Genomic DNA, 22,995 nt, shown 5'->3' with positions numbered 1-22,995 from the left:
AAAAAGGAACATTCTGTCATCATTTACTCAACCCCAGGTTGTTCCAAAGCTGTATAAATTTATTTTGTTTTCTGTTGAAAACAAAGGAAGATCTTTTGAAAAAAAGTTTGTAACCCGGTTGCTTTGGGCCACCATTGACTTCCATAGTATTTTTTTATTTACTATGGAAGTCAATGGTGGCCCAAAGCAACCTGGTTACAAACTTTCTTCAAAATATCTTCCTTTGCATTCAGCAGGACAAAGAAATTTATGTAGGTTTGGAACAACCTGGGGTGAGTAAATAATTACAGAATTTTCATTTTTGGGTGAACTATCCCATTAATTCTCTGTCTGTTTGTACATCATCAATTGAAGATTCCCCCAAGGACTGTAATGTCACCCAATAGTCATATGTTAGACTTCATCTGTCTTTTTTCAAAAAAAAAAAAAAAAAGGCAAAACCTATTGACGGGACAATGAAAAAGAATTAAATAATGTGGATTAAAATCTACTTACAACAAATTGCATACATTTGAGTTATTTGTAATTGATGAACAATCATGCTAAAACCACACCAGAAAACCTGTCCGTGCATGCAGTGATACCACAGTCATACATGTTCTCCAGTATTTCATTATTTCCACCAGCTAAAGGGAAATAGGATTAGGATTTAGGATTAAAAAAAAAAAAAAAAAAAAATAGAAACATTGTAAGCATTTTTACAAGAACCAATATTTACATAATGTCATGCTAGTTTAGTACATAGCATATAGTCCTATACAAAATGAATGTTTAATCTTAGCAGTTAAGCTTACAGGACCTATGAATAAATAGGTCCCTGCAGTGGCACCGTCCAGCAGTGTGGGAGAAATCACTTCTGAAGTCACACCTGTAGGGAAAGTATACGAAGTATACAATAATCTTTAAACTAAAGGTGTGTTTCTTCATGGAGAAGATCAACCTATAGAACTTATGACAACATTAAATAATGTCACTTGCTCATAATATCATCACTCACCTCCACAAACTCATGGTCTCTTCCGACCAATTCGATCAACTGTGTACCACAAATAATTTTTTATTTCAGCTTCACAGGCTACCCTCAACACACTGTGTTTTGATGCAGCATCTGAAAGAGGAAACTCGAAGAATGAATTGGAAATAAGTTGCATGGTAGTCCTTCATACTCACAACTGCTCTTGTACACTTTTAAGATCAAATTGGCAGACATCACAGAGTTCACCAACTGATTTAATTTACAAATACAGACAAAACATAAGTAAATACAAACTTTCTTAGTATGTGGAAAGTGATCATGCAGCAGTGAGTTTACCTCGGATTACATCTGTTAAAATAAGCTTAGAGAAGGCCTTTTTCTCTCCTCTCCCCTGCCAGTTGAACTCCATAGCCAGATCATCTGATATGACGCGCTGCATAATATTTTTAATCACATCCTTGGCCCCAAAACCTCCAAGCCTTGACAGATATTTTACCTGTAAAGAAAATGCTTTTAAATATTTTATTGAGTGTTGTTTATTAATATCACATGTCTTGAAATATTTGATATTATTAGTCAAACAAGGCAATGAGTGGTCAAATATTTTGTGTAATGACGTCTCGGTTACAAAGGGGACAGGGCTTACACAAAAAGTGACCTCCACTGCCGTTCCACGATAACCCGTACAGTGAGAATATTGGATAACACTGGGAAAGCTTGTCCACTGCCTGGGAAGGGAAGGCTGTGGTAGCCACATTCTTCCCCAAAGGAGTTATGTGGAGAAGTACACATGGACTAACCCCATAGGGCCGTACTACATGTGAAAGTACTTTGGTGACTCCAACTTGGTACAAGGTGGGTTCTCCCAAAGGGAAAGACACAGGCTTTGTTTAAGAGCACCAGTGGAATTTACACAAATGGGATCTCCGCAGGGTCACACATATTGTCTTCAGCCTAAATCCGTGTCTTAAGGATGCTGTAAGGCCCGCCTAATGGGTCCAATGACGGTTTCCCACAGGACGGGGAAGGTTAACGCGTGTATGCCTTTTCAGCGCCTCTATTAAGTTCACTTAATTTCACTCGCTTAATCTGACTCCAATTTCAAATGATTCTTATTCTAAGGGTTGTGTCTCCAATTAGAAATTAATCATTTGTTATGTATTAATTTAGATATTCGATTATTCTGATTACCTTATATCTTCAATTATTTCGTTCACTGCAGTCCCGGTATCGCTTTAGAAGAGTCACTTTGGCCAACTTGCTCTTCCCGGACACAAACTCGTCAGTCTGACCTTAAACATTGGATGCAGGGTAAATATCTACCTTTAAGTCGGTCGCGCTCTGCTTACTCGTAACAAAAAGCATAGTTTTGATATATTTACGAAAACTGCAACTTATTTAAGGCAGTGATTGTCAGAAATCGAAATGGACTTAATTGACGTGCCCCATGCTCCATCTATTAAACCTTTCGTATGAACAATCCTGAACACAGATTTGAGGTAATACCTTCGCTTTGATCTACTAGAAATAATGGATTAAGAATAATACAGAATCAACCAAATATAACCTTTTATTTGTCAAGTAAAAATATATCATGCCAATTACATTACAATTAGACAATTAGAAGCCAATTCAGAAATGATAAATGCATAATATCGATTACTCAAAGAAATGCATATATACACAGGGATGGGTGAATGTCTGAAGACATTCACCCATCTCTGGGGGGCCTCTTCTACAGATGATCCCCCCTGACTGCTTTGCTTTTTACCTTATATACAGACCAGAACAAAGAGTTGTAAATGTTTATTACACCAACACCTGTTTTGGGGGAGAGGAGAAGAGAGACACCACCCAAAAAGGGGACAGAATTTTCCTTAGTTTTCAATCTTCTTCATAACACCAGTGACTGCTGTGAAATTGAGACCATTTACCAATTCGCACTGAGACCTTTAAAATGGTACCAAACATGAAAAGGGAAAAACAATAAATACACAAGTTACATTATATGTTTTGAATAACTTTCAGTCAGGGGGAAGGGAAGGTGTGTTTGTTTGTGTGTGTGTGGTGGGGGAGGTATTGTCCTTTTGGGGCAAGGCGTTGCCAGTGCCTTTGCCTTTGATATCTTCTTCCCTAGGCAAGTTTTATTGCTTTATTGCAGGAAGCATGATCTCAGTTTCCGTTTAGCAGGAAAATCACGCCTTACAGATGGCCCCTGGTCCCTTGGGGCAAATTCAATGAGTCCCTGAGGGGCCAATTTTGAACACTTTTGAACATTTCCTGCTTCCAGAGTGTCCATAGGCTGTCACCTGAAATAACAACATTAAGGCAGGTTGAACATTAAGATGAAAGTACTGCAGGATGCATCTCTGTGACACACAGTCCCTTTAGTTGTGTACTGTGTTGATTGGATGCTGTAGCAGCTGTCTGTGATCCTCTTGGTCAGGTTTGCTTCCACCTGCACTTGGCTGTGGTGGTATTCTGACTGTAGAATGACTGGTTGTACCAAGTCTGTTGTGCTGGTCAGCACGAGCAGAACGTGTCAGGAAAGTCTCATTGCACTTTTCGGAAACACCTGTATCCGCCCCAGGTTTAATTGATCCTGTGAGAAATCCTCGGTTACCTTTAAGTAGAAGGTTTGGTTTGCCGGGCAGGTCAAATCTCCATGGGTGAAGGATTAATTCCACTGATGATGCTCCATTGCGTGCAGGACACCTGAACAACTTCTGAGTGACCATTCAATACTTGAACACTGATGAATTTGGTGTTATTGTAAGATGAGGAAAAGGGTTGTTGGAGAAACAGAATAACACAAAATAACACATGATGAACATATCAAAAGTGCGAATGGTAAACAAGGTCTCTCTTTCGTCCTATCTTTAGTGAGCAGGTCTCATTTAATCACCAGATTCTTCACTATCATATATGATAGTGGAATTTAGACTTGGTCTGGATGAGTTAAAGGTAAGTAGCAAAGAGTCTAAATAACAGGTATATTTACCAGTGGTATGCATAATTAAATATATCACATACTTAAACATGGAAATACACAATTTCATAATTACAATTATAAAACTGTCTATAATAGTTGTTTTAACTGTGCATCCTTAATGCAAAACTAAGGTTTCATTCAAGTCAATTAGAGAATGGAATTTACAGAAACAGAGATTTAAAATCTTTTGTTTAGTTTTTTCAACCATCATCTGTGCATTTGATGTACAGGCTAAGTCACACTCAAGAATAGAGGTCTAGGAATTGAGTAACTGATTTGCAGAAATGTCTGCATTTCATTTCTAGCTGTTTAGTTCAATTTGTCATTAGTCATATGTTGGAAACTAGGGGGCCCTCCTAGTTTGCAACAATGCCAAGGACTGAGAAAGACCAGTTACATTACTGAATAGGTCTCATTTAGATTTGTAATTTGTAATTGGAATGATCAGAAATTCTATTAATTGATGTGTGACTAAAGCCATGCACATGTCCTGCATATTACAGTGCTTCCATTATACCTCAAATTTGACACAGTTAAAAAAGAAAAGAAATTATGACAATAATTTCCCTTGTCCTATATGTATGAAGGTGAATGATATGTTAGGTTTGCCTTATGTGAATAATTTTAGCCTAGATAGTCTTATATGATCTATTCCAGGTAGAGATGTTGTGAGTTTGTAGTGTGTGTTCTGTATGTTTGTGTAGAAGATGGGTGGTGTCTATCTACCATAATTGTGTTGCATAATTTAGTTCCAGTTCTACACTGGGAGGCCATGTCTCTATTAGTGTCATGAGATGTGGATGGCCCCATGAAGTTTCTACACCCCCATCTCCTGCGTGTAAAGTTGTGTATTATGGCCCTTAAAATGGCAGCTGTCAATCCTGAAAAGGAAACAAACACACAGGGAAAACAGTTTATCTTGAACCTTCAAACAAATTATGTTAAGGTAGATGGTGCCATCTTAATTTTTCTTGAATGGTTTTATCCAGACACTTGTTGCAAATGGCTTTAATCTGTTAAGATTGTATGCCATTAGAAGAAAATTTGTTTTAGATTACAGAGACATAGATCATTATTATGATTTTGCTTCTGCAAAGAAAAGGCCAGATAAAACTGAATGTTATTGGTCAGATCTGACTGCTGGTGTTAAGCATTGTCAGAGAATCTTACACCTTGAGTTGCTATCACAGCTGTGCTTACACAGTCTGTTGTGTTGTGAGTTTTGTCACACCCGGCTCTCCTGGGGGAATCTCACACTTATCAGATCTGTGATTAGGACACCAGATCACCTTTTGTGGTGTTGTGCTGTTTGTTTAGCAATCGGTATTTATGGGGTCATTCAAATACTTGACCATTTGGACCTCTGTGGTCTGTAAAGACAGAAGAGTTTCTGCTAGATATTAACATTTCACACAACTTTAATTACATTTCCAGTAAAATAACTTCCCTGATCAGATCCCATACATGATCTAGCGCTCCAAGAGAGGAGTTTGCTAACACTTGTCCACTTTGTTTGTGGTTTTGTTGCAAAAGAAAATCAAAACTTATACTTCCTCTTGTCACTGGGTTACAGATCAATAGAATTGAATTTTTTGATTCATGTTTTGATCTTGAATGGATTTAGCCTATTCAAGATATGACAATCGGGTTGATTGTTTTAGTTAATAAATACTGGTCATTGTAATTTTTCTCATTAAAGATTCTTGCACAGATAGAAGATAAAGAAGTTCTTTCCCATTAATTTTATTTATTCCTTCCATTTTTCTTAATTTATTTAATGCAATTGTGAAGCACATTGTAGCCTTTTGGCGATTCTATGCTCCTGTGCATGGTTTAACTGCAGCTATATGGAAGATAGCTGAGTGTTCCATTTAGGAGACAAACAAATTTAACACAGACACACATGTTGTACTATTTCAGTACTAGTTATTCCAACTTACACAAGACACATGGTCTAAAATGCATAGCATCTAACCTCAAACCTAAGTGTGTCAACGCATCACTTACAGTAAGGCAGTCATGTGTTTTAAAGAATAAATTCAACTAGTCTAGGTGCACATGTAGCACAAACAACTAGAATGTGTGTTCTGTGAGAACAATGTGTCTAACACAATTACAAATTTGAATCCTTCCATTGATTCCTCATAATTCTCTCAGCACTAATAGTGCTCCCAACTTCTGTCTCCATTCTGGTTCCATCTTACTACATTCTAATTCCTTCTGCTCCTCTCCAAAATTCTTTCTTCTTCCACAGCCATTGCTTGAATCATCATGAGATTAAAGGCCATCCCTTGGCCATCATAATATATAATATATCATGATGTGATCATAATATAAATTATATTATATTAAAATAAGTATAAATTAAAAATAATTGTATTTGCTGGTATCAAGAGGGTCTTGGCTGAGTAATTTGTCCCAGAGAGCGACTTGTTATCACCTCACTGATCTTTTAAAAGGCATTTGGCCCTGCAGCTACAATTGTGATGGCATTGCATTGTGTTCACAGCAACAGGCTAAACTGGAAACAGTTATAGACTTTCATGCTGTGAATGTTGGGTCAAATCATCTGCTCAACTTTAAGATTTTTGTGACTACAATATAGAATTGGACACAATTTTCTTATTTTTTGGGTCTAAGATGTTATCAATTACTTTCTCCTGAGAATCTATTTGGATATGAAAAGAAAGGTTGGACAAACACAGGTCTGATTGAGAGCACAAAGATTAATTTTTGGTCGGTTTGTTTTTTCAGTCTCTTTTGGAGATACTGAACAACATACAAGAGTGCAGTAATTATTAAGGTCTGATAAGACCAAGGTAAAAGATATGTTTTATAAGACTGAGCCTTAACCAGTGCTGTTTACACTATTTATGGTATCAGTCGTAAACCTTCTTAGCACCTCTTGAACAATTTCAAAGTGATGTAATTAATCTTATTCTTTGGCTAAATTTCTTTTATGAAACAAAGACAAGCTGAGCATGTCCTCTGAATAGGTGAAATCCTCAGGCTTGGTTAAAGGTCTCTCATCATTTTATCATTATATACATTCAGTTTTAACATTTAGTATATTTTCCCAATTGCAGTCTCTCCAGGACTTCTGCATGGCAGCAGTTCTCTAGGACTGAGACAGAAATATACCCAAATCTTTTCTTTTGAAAACTTTTTAGTTTTACAACATTGTTTTGTCCAGCTTTACATTCCACACACAAAGGATTTCAGTGAGATTTTTCTCCCTTGTTATCTTTTGGCTTATCCAATCACAAGATTTTTTCACAACGTGACCATTTGCTTATTTTCAGTATTGCAACGTTCGTTGCAGCAAGGACAAATAAAATGTAGCTCTTTACCTCAGAATTTAGGTTTCAATTTACAGCCCTCTGTTGAATACCAGAATAAAATTTGGATGATGTTATTCCAATTTAAGGATTAATCTCCTTGTTGCTTAGGCAAACGAGGAGATCTTTAAAGTTTAAAGCAAGGGATATCATTTCTCATCTACGCTGCTGCTATCATGTCCCTGATAACATGTAGTTGTCTAATTCTCCAGCCCCACCGGATTTCGGTCTCCGGTCTTAAATCTATGGGTATGCCGACCCATTCTACGAATGTGTAGGATGCAATTATCTTTCCCTTCAATACTTCTAAAAGGCAAATAAGAATGGACTTACCACAGCTGAAGAAAGAGAAGATGATCAAGCCTCTTACTTGTTGCAAATCCCAATTTTCCACTGAAAAGACACTCGCCAACAGGATATGGGAGATCACGGAGGGAACGTCACCACTTTGTAAGGCCCGCCTAATGGGTCCAATGACGGTTTCCCACAGGACGGGGAAGGTTAACGCGTGTATGCCTTTTCAGCGCCTCTATTAAGTTCACTTAATTTCACTCGCTTAATCTGACTCCAATTTCAAATGATTCTTATTCTAAGGGTTGTGTCTCCAATTAGAAATTAATCATTTGTTATGTATTAATTTAGATATTCGATTATTCTGATTACCTTATATCTTCAATTATTTCGTTCACTGCAGTCCCGGTATCGCTTTAGAAGAGTCACTTTGGCCAACTTGCTCTTCCCGGACACAAACTCGTCAGTCTGACCTTAAACATTGGATGCAGGGTAAATATCTACCTTTAAGTCGGTCGCGCTCTGCTTACTCGTAACAAAAAGCATAGTTTTGATATATTTACGAAAACTGCAACTTATTTAAGGCAGTGATTGTCAGAAATCGAAATGGACTTAATTGACGTGCCCCATGCTCCATCTATTAAACCTTTCGTATGAACAATCCTGAACACAGATTTGAGGTAATACCTTCGCTTTGATCTACTAGAAATAATGGATTAAGAATAATACAGAATCAACCAAATATAACCTTTTATTTGTCAAGTAAAAATATATCATGCCAATTACATTACAATTAGACAATTAGAAGCCAATTCAGAAATGATAAATGCATAATATCGATTACTCAAAGAAATGCATATATACACAGGGATGGGTGAATGTCTGAAGACATTCACCCATCTCTGGGGGGCCTCTTCTACAGATGATCCCCCCTGACTGCTTTGCTTTTTACCTTATATACAGACCAGAACAAAGAGTTGTAAATGTTTATTACACCAACACCTGTTTTGGGGGAGAGGAGAAGAGAGACACCACCCAAAAAGGGGACAGAATTTTCCTTAGTTTTCAATCTTCTTCATAACACCAGTGACTGCTGTGAAATTGAGACCATTTACCAATTCGCACTGAGACCTTTAAAATGGTACCAAACATGAAAAGGGAAAAACAATAAATACACAAGTTACATTATATGTTTTGAATAACTTTCAGTCAGGGGGAAGGGAAGGTGTGTTTGTTTGTGTGTGTGTGGTGGGGGAGGTATTGTCCTTTTGGGGCAAGGCGTTGCCAGTGCCTTTGCCTTTGATATCTTCTTCCCTAGGCAAGTTTTATTGCTTTATTGCAGGAAGCATGATCTCAGTTTCCGTTTAGCAGGAAAATCACGCCTTACAATGCAACGGAGTATAGGCCTAGTGAAACGCGCGTCTGGCTGCCGAGGGTGGTAGAAAACTCAACAGGGTCTGCCTTGTAGGGACTCTCTGGAGCAATAAGCGCATATAGTGCAGCAAGCCGACACTAGGCTGGGCCTCTCCATGTCTCTGACCGGTTGAGGTGATAACACAGGAATAGACCAGCTCAACATGAAGGCTATAGAATGTAGTGGACGTGTTAGGTGTCACCCAGCCCGCAGCTCTACAAATATCTGTTAGCAAGGCGCCACAAGCCAGTGCCCAGGAGAATGCAACACCTCTCGTAGAGTGAGCATGCAACCTGAGCGGGCAGGGTACGCCTTGTGCTTGATAAGCCAAGGCGATGGCGTCCACTATCCAGTGGGCCATCCTCTGCTTGGAGACAGCCTTTCCTTTCTGCTGGCCTCCGTAACCCCGTTGGTCTGAGGTCCTGAGGCTTTGAGTTCTGTCTATGTACAGTTGCAGAGCACGGACTGGACAAAGCAAAGCCAGGGCTGGGTCTACCTCCTCTGGGGGCATTGCTTGCAGTTTCACTACCTGGTCCCTGAAGGGAGTGGTAGGAACCTTGGGCACATGGCCAGGCCAGGGTTTCAGCACTATGTGGCCATCAACCAGCCCAAAATCTAGGCATGATCTAGGCACGAAAATGCCTGCAGGTCCCTTACCCTCTTGATAGAGGCCAAAGCAACCAGCAGCAAAGTCTTCATGGACAGAATCTTTAAGTCTGTTCACTGCTTGGGCTCAAAGGGATCATTCTGAAGTGCTCGAAGCACCAGAGCAAGGTCTCAAGAGGGTATGCAGGGAGGTTGAGGAGGATTTAACCTTCTCTCCCTCTTACGACCAGATCGTGCTTCCCAACAGACTTGCCATCTATGTGGTCGTACTATACAGATATTGCTGCAGCATGAACTTTGAGGGAGGAGGGAGACAGCCTTCACTCCAACCCTTGCTGCAAGAAGGAAAGCATGGCTCTAATCGAACATCTAAGGGGGTCTTCTCTGTGAGAACTCCACTCGACGATCAGGTTCCACTTCAAGGTGTAAGCACGTCTCAAAGTCTCTTGTCGAAGTGATGGTGTTAACACTCTGGAGTCTGAGGTATCGCCGGCGATACCACCTCGGTTTTTTTCTTACCAGTGTGAAAGAGACTCAAAATACTCTGTCAATGTTGCACATACAATTAAGAGTTATACACCATTTTAATCTGTTGAATATCTTCTTTTATTTGTGTACACTCAGAGTAAAAACAAAATGTTGTGCTTTTTGCAAAATAAAGAAAACTAACATGATGCGTGATCTCTCGTCTCCCTCTGAACGAAGTCCAATCAGATAGTTCTCAGAAAATGAACTGTAACTTAGTGAATACTAATGACACAAAAATTAGACTTATGTCTAAAAAAAACATTGAAATGTCAGGTTTTAAATCATGTAAGTCAAATCGAAAACAAATTTTCTCTGTTTATGTAATCTGTATGAAAAAAGAGCTATGTCAGAAGTCCGTGATTCAGCTCATTATCCACTAATGCAGCCACGCCCATGGAGCCAGCGCTATTCAGACGCAAATTCTGAGGCAATACATGTATACATCGTCTCAATCGTGTATTTATTGTCTTCAAAATTGTTTACATAGCCATAGTTAGCGATCTCTGGAAGCCTCTGTTAGTTCAGTTTGTTCCTGGATTGTCACATGGCCTATTCTTCTTTAGGAGGCATTTGTGGACTAAAGGTGTACAGAGCGCCCTCCGGCTGCAAGTATGAATTGAAAACACAGTATCCAGTGCTCATAGTAATGACAATAAATATTAAATAAATATTACTCCTCAGAAAATTGACATAAACATATGAGAATCCATCAATATTTCTCCAAATGTGCATGCTTTTAAGCTAAAAGCCTATATGAAATGCCATAGAGGTAACATAATTGTACAGACACTTTGCATCACAGAAATACATTATATTTTAAAGTATATAATAGAATACCATTATTTTAAATTGTAATAGTATTTCACAGAATTGCTGTTTTTTCTGTATGTTTGATATACACCATGATGAGCTTGAGACATGATCACAGAGGGTTTTTTCACAGCCTACCTGTCTGAAAGGCCTCATTATTATGCAAGTCATTACAACTCATTATGCGATTCTTTTGTCTTCTCAGGAGTGAATTACAGGATTATTCATGATGATTCACACCTCCATGCATACTGTGTTTCTTGACAAAAAGTGTCTTACAAAATGTAAATCTCTCTATTGTTTTATATGAACGAGTAGGCAGGATAATTTTTACATAATTTTGAAGCAAAAACTGTAGTCTACAATCTCCAATACCCAGAAGTCTTGTGAACACATATATAATATTATTTTTTTTTGGTCTTATTTCAGTGACTTAAGTTTTTTGTTTTTTCAATAACCACGCATAAACGTTATTCCTTCAAAAATACAAACATGTACATACATGTTTCTCACAAATTATGGTAGCCTAGTTTGTGCTGAATATAGTGTAATGACACTTTTGTCATTAATATGTTTATGAGCAACTGAAAAAAGCACAAATGTCAGGGCATGTCAAAACTTCTCCAGGGCCCCAAATCAGCCTCAGACTCCAGAGGGTTAAGTACCTCAGGGGGTAAGTCACCTAGAACCTCCGCGTCCTGTCCAGTAGAGACCAGACATGAAGTTTCCAGAGGTCTGGACGTGAGTACCAAAGAGTGCCCCGTCTCGGAGAAAGAAGGTCTTTTCTCAGAGAAATGCACCAGGGAGGGGCTTGAGGGTCGCAAGGAGCATGAGTTCCGGGAACCAGGTCCTGTTGGGCCAATAGGGTGCAACTAACAAGACCTGCTCCTCTTCCTCCCTGACTTTGCACAAGGTCTGTGCAAGTAGGCTCACTGGGGGGAACATACTATTGCGTAAGCCCAGGGGCCAGCTGTGTGCCAGTGTATCTGTGCCATGTGTTCCTTCGGACAGGGAGTAAGGTCTACATGAAGCCTCTCCGAACTCTCTTCAAATCAGCTGGACCACCTGGGAGTGGAGTCTCCACTCTCCCACGAGCGCAGCTCAACACAGTTGAGCACAGCCGAAGTGACCTCAGATGCTTCTGACTCCAAAAGAGGGGATGATGGGTGAGTCATGACATGCGATGGGAGTGTAGACCACCTTGATGATTGATTTACACAAAAGTCGCAGTGTTGTCCACACAGTGTTGTACGTGGCACCCCAGCTGGTGGCAGAGGCATCTGTGAACACCACAGCATGTCAGGGCACCTGCTCTAGGGACACTCCTGCCCAAAGAAACAAGGGGTCCGACCATGGGCTGAAGGCAACACGGCTCACCCTCCGATGCAGCAATCAACATCCGGTCAACGGGGGGAGCTCCGAAGGATACGGCTGGTGCACACCTTTGAGATAGCATGCTTCATCAGCCGCTTTACTGGCTGCGGAGTGCTGGAGGAGTGAGGGTTCCTAGGGGGTTGGTCTCGACCGCAACTCTGAGATGGTCATCTCTCCACAATGGGAGCATGACTCATCCACGAACGCTGCCTCAGTGTGCTTGACGCCCAGACATGTGAGACAGCGATGGTGACCATCCCTCATTGCCAGGTAACTACTGTATCCAGAAACACAGAAGTAGAATGTCATCCTTAAAAAGACGCAAGCTCTAATTGTGTAAGCTCTTACAGGGACTTGATCTTTTTAAGTGCTGAAGCATGCATGGGTACGGTCGCAGCAACACAGACAGGGAATCAGACAGGCTATTTTTTGTAACTGGGTCCCAGAGTGGATAAATCTGAAAACGATGCCCTTGCGTTTTCATGTGTATCGCCAATCCATATATTTTGCAAAACGCTTTATTTCTAAGCTTTACTAAGGTTTGAATACAGCACTGAAGGGTAATACCCATGCTCCAAGTCTTAATCTCGATTTCTGTAATCAGAATTACAGTGCCACATACTGATCTGGCATGTATACTACATGGTTTTGTGTCTGTTTCAGTGGTTTTGTGTTAAGGCGGATATTTCTTGAGACAAGGAAAAAAAAAGCCTGGATAGGGAAATCTCTGGCTTTGTGTGGATGTTGCCTTAGTTACACTTGAAGTGGATTGGCCTCTCTAGCGAGATTCCTATTCGTCGGTCTGTCCGACATATGTCGAACGTGACTGACTGAATGGGAATGTAACTGTATATGTAGAATATTGCTCATTTGCACCATTTTGCACCAACTAGTTGAACAAGGAACCTGAGCTGGGTGATTGAGAACTTGAAATAGTTATCTGTGTTATGCTAATCCATAGAAAGTTATTAATAATAATGCAGATTCATAATAATTATGCATTAAAATTATAACACTGTATTTAATGTCCATTTTATTTATTTATTTATTTATTTAATAAGTACCCATGGAATAAGCAGGATAATGTGCGTTATTATTGCAAAATAAACCATTTACAGGCATTTCATGAGTTTGCCTGCCCATTCAGTCATGACAGTTAATAGTAAAACGAACTTGGCTTGCTGTCTGCGGAGGAGGCTCGAGCCCGAAGTTTGGCTCGAGCTCTGAGTTTACCCCCCCCCCCCCCCCACCCCACCAAACCCCCCCAGAAAAGAAAGAATTAGAGGAGGAGATTGGGAGGAGGAGGGTTGCCGGAACATTTGTCAATGGAATGACGCTGTGTTTGCGGCTTATATAGTATGCACGTAATGATGATTGATAGGACTGAATGTTTAGGCTCCTCCCGAACCTACGTTTGGAACTTCATTACAGGTCAAAGTGTATATTACATTAAGTGTACATGATCCCTTTCTTGAAATGCTGTGTTGACTCACATATTTTTGGCGTGTCGTTGCATTACTGAGCTCCATTTCAGTCTTGACCACATCTTCAAAGGTTGCAAGAGGCAGATTTAGGCTTGTTTTAATATCTTTAGTGGGCAAGCTGGTACTGCTGGGGGCTTCAGAAGCCGTATTGTCTTTCAGTAGTTTCTTTAGCATGGCAGAGTTTTCCTGAACTGTGCTCTTGATGTCTCTCAACATTTGGAGGAGATCATCATTGTCTGTTGTGTAAGAAGAGTTGTGTTGTAATTACAAAAAGAGAGAGAGAGAGAGAGAGAGAGAGAGAGAGAGAGAGAGAGAGAGAAAAAAAAAATTAATTCTCAAACTGATTACGACAAAAGAAGCAAACTCACCATCAGCTGACTTTCTGGATGTAGATGGTGTAGTAAGAAGTGGATTTTTTGACATTTCTTGAGTGCTTTCAAATCTTTGTCTTTTTAGCATTCCAGGGAATCCAGTGGCTAATTGAAAAGATCTTTATTTAAAAATAAACAATATTTTAACAAAACGGTACAAATAAATTCTTTGACCTTTTAAAAATCCTTTAACCAAATTTTATTTTTGGAAACAAAGTGCAAGTATCTGATACTTTACCGTTCTTTCTGTTCTGTAATTTCTTTTTGCCCCTCTTTTGCCTTATCAAAAGAAACTGCATTAAGATAAATATTTTTATTAAATTATTTGAAAACTTAATAAAAAAATGTAAACAATTATTTTAAAATAGTGAGCATTACCATATTCTTTGTGAAAGCTAATATTCAATTTCTCCCATGTTTTCCCTCCTGTTTCTGGTTTAACTCTGTTCTGGACAGCTTCTATGCACTTCTCTGGTGATCTAAATGGGGGCCAGTAACTTTGTTTCTTGTCTGTGCTCAACCAGTTTGATGCTACCACCATCACCTCATCTGAGTCTTGCAAGGTAACAACTGCATACATGATCAGCGTCTAGTAAAGGGGGAAAGAATTATGTTTAGCTCTGATTGAAAAAAAAATGCTTGATTTTATAGTATTTTTTACTTAATACAAGACAGCCTCATCTCAGTGCAGAAGGTTTTGGGAGTGATCATGACAGTAGCTAATTTTTTGGGTACTCAACCCTTTTTGCCAGAATAATTGCGATGATGAGATTGTCAATGTTATAAAAAGTGTTGACTATCATCATGTGGACTTATCACAGTTTCATTAAAATGTTTGTCAGAGCAGTTAAATACACCATTGTGGATTCTGTCATAGAGTTTCTTTATATATGGAATTAGATACTCAATGTAGTCTTTATGGAAGGAAACTGGGATGCTGTCTGGTCTCTGTGTGTCTGACACTTGAAGAGAATGCACAGCTGACACAATGTCAACCTCACTGATGCATGTGAGCTTTTTTCACCCAGTCATGAATCCATTTCATCTATCAAAAGGTCCATTTTTAGATTCAACAATTGGAAAACTGATTGTATCTGGGGATTTTTCTGAAAAAGTTGTGGAAACATTGTTGATCATCAATGAGCATCTGTCATTAGCATTACGCGATGACGAGGAGTTCCCAACACGGGTCCTTGGGACAGGAACCAAGGCTTTTTCCACATGACCAGAGCACGAATGTTAGGTAAGAATGATGGAAGACCAGGGCTGGATGCAGTTAACAGTCTTTAATGATTAAAGTAAATAGTCCTCACAGAGTAACAAGAACACAAATCACTGGCATTAAACGGAGCCAGAACAGAAATAGCCAGACGACTGGATCAAAGGAAATCTGCAAACTTCCACGAGGACAGAGGCAGGGACCCCGAGATGCATTCAGCCAGTCAGAAATAGTGAAGACAGCAGTCAGGGTGAACAGCCAAGGGCGAGTGCAGAACAGGTACTCTGCAAACAGGCACAGCTGGATAATACACAGTCCAATGGCAGTATAACTCACAGCAAAATAATGACTTCACTCTTCTCGGATAAGACAGGACAGGACAGGACAGGTGAACAAACGTATCTTCACGAGAGGTCATTGAATAATCCGACAACAAGACAGAGCAAGGAAGAGGGAATAAGAAGCAGAGACAATCAAGAGGAAAAAAGGGACAGGTGAGGAGAAGGGAATAAAAGGGGAACCAGCTGAAAGAGATAATGAGCGGAGAAGTGGAAGTGTGTGCGTGAGAGTGTGTGACCACAAGAGGGAGACAGAGAAAGAGGAGAAAAGGCCAGGATCATGACAACGAAGGCATCGCCGCGTGACTTTGATCATGCGAAAAGGATTTCCCCTCGGAGAAAACCCCTTGGTCTTGAGCCACCACTGTAAGAGTCTCATGTGCAGGAGGCCAAAAGTAATAACGTTGGACGCGACTGCCATCAGACCCAACAGTCTCTGAAACTGTTTTACAGTGAGTGACTGGCCTAACTTCACCCCATTCACGGCCCCGAGAATGGAACTCACACGAGCAGGGGACAACTGCGCCTGCATCGTGGTGGAATCCCAGATTACTCCTAGATAGTTTGCAACCTGACTCGGGACCAGCACACTCTTTTTGGCATTGAGCCTCAACCCAAGCCTTTTCATGTGCAACAGAACAACATCTCGATGTTGAACTGCCAATTGTTCTGTTTGAGCTAGTATCAACCAATCATCGATATAGTTCAGCACGCGGATGCCCTGGAGTCTCAGCGGAGCCAGCACTGCATCCACACAATTCGTGAACGTGCGGGGTGAGAGAGATAGGCCGAAAGGAAGAACCCTGTATTGGTAAGCTTCGCCCCCGAAAGCAAACCTGAGGAACTTCCTGTGAGAAGGATGGATGGATACATGAAAGTATGCGTCTTTCAGATCTATCGCTACAAACCAGTCCTCGGACCTGATCTGAGGGATGATCTGTCTGAGTGTAAGCATTTTGAACTTCAACTTCCTTACAGATCAATTTAGTACACGTAAATCTATGATCGGACGCAACCCTCCATCCTTCTTTGGAACAATGAAGTAGCGGCTGTAAAAGCCCAACATTTTGCTGGGAGGGGGAACCCTTTCTATAGCCCCTTTTTGCAAAAGCGTCGTAACCTCCTGTTCCATCACCAGAGACTGCTCTGGGGGTACCACTGTGGGAAGCACCCCATTGAACTTGGGCGGTGGAGAACCGAACTGAATTCTGTAACCCTGTTCTATCATGAGCAGCACCCACTTCGAAATGTTCGGGAGACTTTTCCATTCTTCCAAATATTCTACTAAGGGAACCAGTCTCTCGAGACTGGTCTCTGGTGTTTTTTGAGCACTTGGCTCGTCTATCTGACGCGGCGCACCGGCAGACAAACGAATCACGTGCTGACCGACCCTCCTCGGAGAATCGGTGGAGACCGCTGTGTCCTGACGCACACTGGGTGGCAGGGTTGACAGGACGGTCCCCTGAATGCTGAGGTAGTGACTGTGCGGGAAGAAACCTCTCATCAAGCTTGCTTTTAGGTTTGTTTTCAGCTTTCTCCGCGGGCCAGTCAATATTTAACTTTTCTACTGCCCTGGTCACTACCTCTAACAGCTCCTCATATGCAGGGGATGAGGATGCGGTTCCTCATCGACGCTCTCCACATCAACCTCCTCGGAGGAAGATATGTTGAGCATCGGTGCCTCCCTTCGGGGGGAAGAAACCGCTACGCGTGCTTCCGCCACCAAAGGAGAGACACTGGGTCTAGCAGGTAAGGGAAGCGATAGGGCAGCGCCTGTCTCTTCCCCCTCTGCTAGATCCATCTGTGAACCCCACGAGTGCAGCCTTCGCTGTGCCTCAGCAACAGCGGGACCAGACCTGCGGGGAACACTCGCCCCGGCGCCCTCCTCAAAGAGCGCCCGGCGCGATCGCAGCACTCTGAGGGTGAGCCGCTCGCAGTGTACACAGACAGCTCCCTTGAGAGCCGCCTGTGCATGCTCAACCCCCAGGCATTTCACGCACATCTCATGTGTATCTCCCGTCACAATGAAACGCGGGCAGGGAGGAGTACACTTCTTGAATTGATGCTTTTCCACCATTTTATATATATATATATGTGTGTCTTATTGTATGTGTAGACAATACAACAGTAAATAAGACAGACAAGATACAGATAGCACTTGCTGAAGACAACAGAATCTAGCGTGCTTTGTTCTGGGTATGCTTTATAGCTTCCTGATCCGGGACGTCACCCGCCTCTGACGTCACGTCTCTCTCATTGGTTGGATACAGAGGTGCTTCACGAACACAAAATACAGAGGGTTCCCATCACGTCATTCGACGTAGCGTCGATAGTTCCCACGAAAGGGAACTACTTAATGAAGAGTCAATAAAAGTACAGTCAACAGACTGATTCAATCCAAAGCACTCCAGCAAAGACAAGAAGTCCTTTGTTAAAGCAGAATCTTTTTTGTCCATCTGGATGTTAAAATCCCCCCAAAAAAGAGTTCTCTCAAATTTGAGGCAAATATACGACAGCAGATCCGCAAACTCTGATAAAAAGTCTTTGTTTGCTTTAGGAGGCCGGTAGACTGTAGCTATGGCAGTTGAGTGACACTCAGAAACAGTTAAAACGAGACATTCGAACGAAGAAAACAGAGGAACAGTTACAGGTCTTAGATTGTATTGCTGATTGTACAATACAATAATGCCACCACTTCTACCAGTGGATCGCGGGAGATAGAATAACCCGTAGCCAGCCGGAGTAAGTTCATTAAAAAGAAGACCGTACGACTGTTTGTGCAATGTTTCGACTAGACTTAAAAGGTCGAGTTTTTCTTCCAAAATGATGTCAGATAAAGTCACAGCTTTGTTGTTGACTGAGCGAGCTTTAAAAAACACCGATTTCAACAGGCGTGGAGACTCAGAAAACACCCGTGAATGCTCTTTTTATGTGAGCGCGGACAAGTTGTTATAGTTAATCCCAGCAAGGTTATACCCCAGCTTTTGGGGTTTGCGAATAAATGTAGGATAGGAAACAGCATCAGATGATGAACATATAAAACTGCGCCTTGAGGAGTGATGTAAGTTGCGCTTACGCCGGAGTATACCAACATCACCACAGTTAGCATAGGTATCATGTGCCAAATAGTAGTTCCGTTTCAATTTCAACAGTTGGCAAGCAGTGTACCTCAATGCCATGCAGGAGGAATCCACACCAACAGCAGCCCCACAGAAGTGTAAGTCCTGAGCAGGGCAACAGGAGAGTTGGTTCCAGCAGCAGACGTTCAGAATTAGGAACAATAAACCGAAGGGTAAAACGTAATCCCACATCGCAGTACAATAAAACGAAATATTATTCAATCTTCAAATGCTCCAAAACTGTTGTCATAACATAAATATATCAGTATCGTTTTTAAATCATTTTATTGATTTATTTTAGACCCTTAACCCTACCCCATGCCTCGATTTTATTGAGTATAAAATGAATAAATAAAATGTAACAGGTACAGTTAAATGAACATGATACAGTATTGTTGCAGTAGTCTATAGCATTAAAAAGATATTTTTGAGAAGCTAATCTCACTCCTAAACCTAGCATTAAACAATTTCTAAATGTAATATAAAGAAATGGATTGCATTCACAGTGCTCTCTGGCAGTATACAATAGTATTGAATGAGGTACATTGCTAGATTTTCATTTGTTAGTCACTGACAATCTTATTCCAATCTAACTGTCCAAATATAAATGGTAGATCCACACTTTACATAAAATACTTTTTGTAAAATAATTACAATTTGAAGGAAAAGTTACCTTTTATCTCAGGATAATGTGTGGGTAGACTGCTGTTGATTCAGCTGTCAAGTCAAGCAGAGTAAGATTTCAGAATAAGGTTACCTGATTCACCTTAGGGTGTTGTCCAGATTAGGTTTTGTTCATAATGTTTTCTCCACCATGGCTCCTCCCTCCCTCCACTCCCCCATGGACTGTTTTGCTCCTGACTGTTCCTTCCCCGTCTCCGTTGTCATGTTCTCTGTATGCAACAGTCACATGTTACAGGTGTGGACTTGGTACGTTAAGTAAATGGAAAGAGAAATTTTCAAATTTTTACATTTTATTTGAAATTATATTGCTCAGAATAATTGTAAAATCAGGTGTATGTATTTATTATGTATTTAATATGTATGTATGTATGTATGTATGTATATTATTGCTTGTTTCATTTTATTCCTTTATTTCTTTTATTTTTATTCCTTTCATTTTAATTTTTTTAAATCCTGAAGTTTAGTTTTCTGAAAAGAATGGGAACAGGTTTAGGGGGAAATTAAAGCAAAAAATACATTAAAGGATTAGTCCACTTTCTAAAATTTCCTGATAATTTACTCACCCCCATGTCATCCAAGATGTCCATGTCCTTCTTTCTTCAGTCGAAAAGAAATTAAGATTTTTGATGAAAACATTCCAGGATTATTCTCCTTATAGTGGACTTCAATTGGCCCCAAACGGTTGAAGGTAAAAAATTACAGTTTCAATGCAGCTTCAAAGGGCTTTAAACGATACCAGATGAGGAATAAGGGTTTTATAAAACAAAAATTAAAATGTATATGCTTTATAAACACAAATGATCGCAAGTGCTTCCCCCAGATTCTACTTACGGAACGAACACGGCGCAAGTTTGTTGACCTTCAACCGTTTAGGGGCCAATTGAAGTCCACTATAAGGAGAATAATCCTGGAATGTTTTCATCAAAAACCTTAATTTCTTTTCGACTGAAGAAAAAAGGACATGGACATCTTGGATGACATGGGGATGAGTAAATTATCAGGAAATTTTATTTGAAAGTGCACTAATCCATTAAGTGAAAGCAAATTTTGCTCTTTTTGGGTCTGTTTGCCCTGTAGGCAAAATGGAGATGCTCAAACTTGTTTAACGTTTGCATGCATATTAAACAATCAAAACATCTTCATTATTGCATGTAAAGGCCTGTCTGTTTTCATTCAATGAACCGTTGTTATATTTCTGAGGTAACTGAGAATGTTATGAGAAAGAAAAGATATTCTGAAACAATATCTTCAGGACAGATTAAGAGTTTTTATCATTAGGTCAATAGGCTAGTGAATTGATTTACATTTATAGAAGCCTTAAAGTGCCCCTTTCATGCAGTTTATAATGTAGCTGTATGTGAATGTAAACAGACCACAAAGTTGTAAAGCTGAAAGTGCATCATAAAGTTATTGTCTCTCAAAAGAAAGAGTTGACTCTGAAACGCTTAAACAAGTTGTTTTTAGTTCACATGTCACAAGTTAACACATTATGCATAATGCCCTCCTACGTTCTGTGTGGAGATCCTGTGAAAACTTGAACCCCCAAACGTTGTAGCTCGTTCCTGTGGATAACATGTCGACAAGATGCTGTGGTCTTCACTGTGAAAGGATATTCGATTTATTTTCACTTCCAAAGTGTGAGGCTGTGAAAATCAGTGGTTAAAGATGGGACAGTGCCTTCTTTATTTGGACCACATTGCTCCTCAGAATCAAAAGCTGTAAGTGTGCCACTAAGCAGACCGCTGCCGCGATCGGTAGATCAATGGCGGCAATGGTGGTGACGGACAGACACCTGTGGGTGAATTTGAGGGATATTGGGGAGAAAGAGAAGGGTTTTCTCCTTGATGCCCTAGTCTCGTCCTCTGAACTTTTTTGTACCTCTGTCGAGGCAGTGGTGGTGAAGTTTCAAGAGGCGAAGGTGCGCTCAGCAGCTTTTAAACCATGCATACCTCACTGGTCTGGTAAACCCAGACAGCTAGAGGGACATGGCCCATCCTGGTCAGAGGATCATAGACAGGGCCAGAAATCTAGCATTGCAGCTGAGGAGCAGGTTGCAGAGAAGGCAAGAAGCTAGAAAGATGAAGCAGGATCTAAGGAAAGTTATTCTCCATGTTTTTGAAGGTTGCCTCTCCTCCTGTGAGAGCCGTTGCATTTTGCATTGACCTCAAACTCCTTGCTTAAGGCCGTCCTTACATCACACTTTTATGCGTGTTAACTTTCTATCTTAGCCTCCGCTCTATCGAGCCTTGGTCTACTGTTTGCCTTTCTTTAGGCCATCTCGATACTTTATGGCAGTGTGCTGGCTTCATTTTTCTCAGTAATTTTATATTTGAGGCTTTAGCTATGAGCTTCTGGTTGTGATGTTTTTCTAGTGTTGGCCTGTGTTTATGCCACCTTGAATTTCTTCCTGTGGGAATGTGCAGGTGTCGTTAGTGATTTATTTGTAACTTTTAATGCTAGCTTACGTTCATAGCAAGAAGACATTTCATTCTCAATAGTTCTTTGGATTGATGAGTAGATGTGCTTCTTTGTACCAACAATGTATCTTTTGAGTGATGCCTTCAGCTTAGTTTCCTTTCAAAACAGGGGAAACACAAAGTCAAAAAAGTGTCAAAACACAGAGTGGCTAAAGTTTTTTTTTTTTTTTCTATTAACATCTCTGCTTACTTCAGTAATGGGGATTGAGGGCATTGACTTCAGAGGAAGTGAAGACAGAGAGACCCAGGGTCGCAGTAAGACCCCTGAGTGCCCACAAGAGGACAACTGAACCAAACTTACCTCTGTTTTGATGAAGTTCTGAATGTGATGTAAAATGGGAGATCCAGGGTAAGCAGAGTCACTCTGGATGATACTGAACTTGTCAGTCTGTTCTTGCACTGACTTCCCTGTTGTTCCAGTCACACTGAAGCCAAGAGAAAACAAAATACAGTTTAATTTCACAAGTTCATACAGTCAGGCAGAATGAATGGTATGCGTATTTGGCGTGCTGTCCGAGGAGACAAGCTCGGTATTTGGCCCAAACCCAGAGTACTCCCCCTGTATTTCAGGTTAGGAAAGTAACCAGGTGAGAGTGAGGGGACAGTGTGGTGGAGGGATGCTGAAAAACTGTCGAGGTATGGGAGAGTCGACTGTGTTTATATATAGGCCTCCACTCATGCTGATTGGGTAGGTATGTTGATTACTGATTGCTGGTTACTGGTTCTTTCCCAATAGGTTAATATACAGCCTATTATGTTAATACCATAAATAAAAATGTGAAAAGAAAGAAGCTTTTAATAAATATTTTTAATGTGCGTGAATAAATCCAACCACCCCTGTGACTGATTTAAGTTTCACTTCCATGATCCGTGACCGGCAGAGGAGCATCTTTGTGGCAGGGATTAAATCTTCAACAATGTCTGGGATAAAGTGTACAATTGAATGCACTTTGAAATGGTAAAAGATGATCCAA

General features: G+C 40.5%; 1 protein-coding gene across 2 annotated transcripts; it reads right to left on the bottom strand.

The window, feature by feature from the left end:
- Positions 1-217: 217 nt before the first annotated feature.
- On the bottom strand, positions 218-19,653 carry LOC125275739. 2 transcript variants are annotated; one of them, XM_048202971.1, is made up of 9 exons: positions 19,534-19,653; positions 18,910-18,965; positions 14,563-14,773; positions 14,423-14,477; positions 14,182-14,303; positions 13,823-14,049; positions 1,313-1,472; positions 998-1,108; positions 218-868 (listed from the first exon to the last, which is right to left on the bottom strand). In XM_048202971.1, exons 3-8 carry the CDS (start codon positions 14,762-14,764, stop codon positions 1,008-1,010), a joined length of 867 nt encoding a protein of 288 aa, XP_048058928.1. In that variant the 5' UTR covers positions 14,765-14,773; positions 18,910-18,965; positions 19,534-19,653; the 3' UTR covers positions 218-868; positions 998-1,007. The 2 variants fall into 2 exon arrangements, with proteins under 2 accessions (XP_048058928.1, XP_048058930.1); XM_048202973.1 differs by lacking the exon at positions 18,910-18,965 and having other exon boundaries at positions 19,534-19,649.
- Between the last annotated feature and the right edge of the window lie 3,342 nt (positions 19,654-22,995).

This window comes from Megalobrama amblycephala, linkage group LG9, assembly GCF_018812025.1.
Source record: "Megalobrama amblycephala isolate DHTTF-2021 linkage group LG9, ASM1881202v1, whole genome shotgun sequence".
Lineage (NCBI taxonomy): Eukaryota > Metazoa > Chordata > Actinopteri > Cypriniformes > Xenocyprididae > Megalobrama > Megalobrama amblycephala.
This window is presented reverse-complemented; position numbering and strand designations above follow the sequence as displayed.

Bases quoted from the DNA above. Each gene is read 5' to 3' on its own strand.
- LOC125275739 (XM_048202971.1), bottom strand. From the start codon at position 14,764: ATGTATGCAGTTGTTACCTTGCAAGACTCAGATGAGGTGATGGTGGTA. The intron at 14,304-14,422 runs GTAAAGTATCAG...TTTTAAATAAAG, and splicing joins ATTACAGAACAGAAAGAACG to ATCTTTTCAATTAGCCACTG. The intron at 1,109-1,312 runs GTAAACTCACTG...TTCCTCTTTCAG, and splicing joins TTTAACAGATGTAATCCGAG to ATGCTGCATCAAAACACAGT.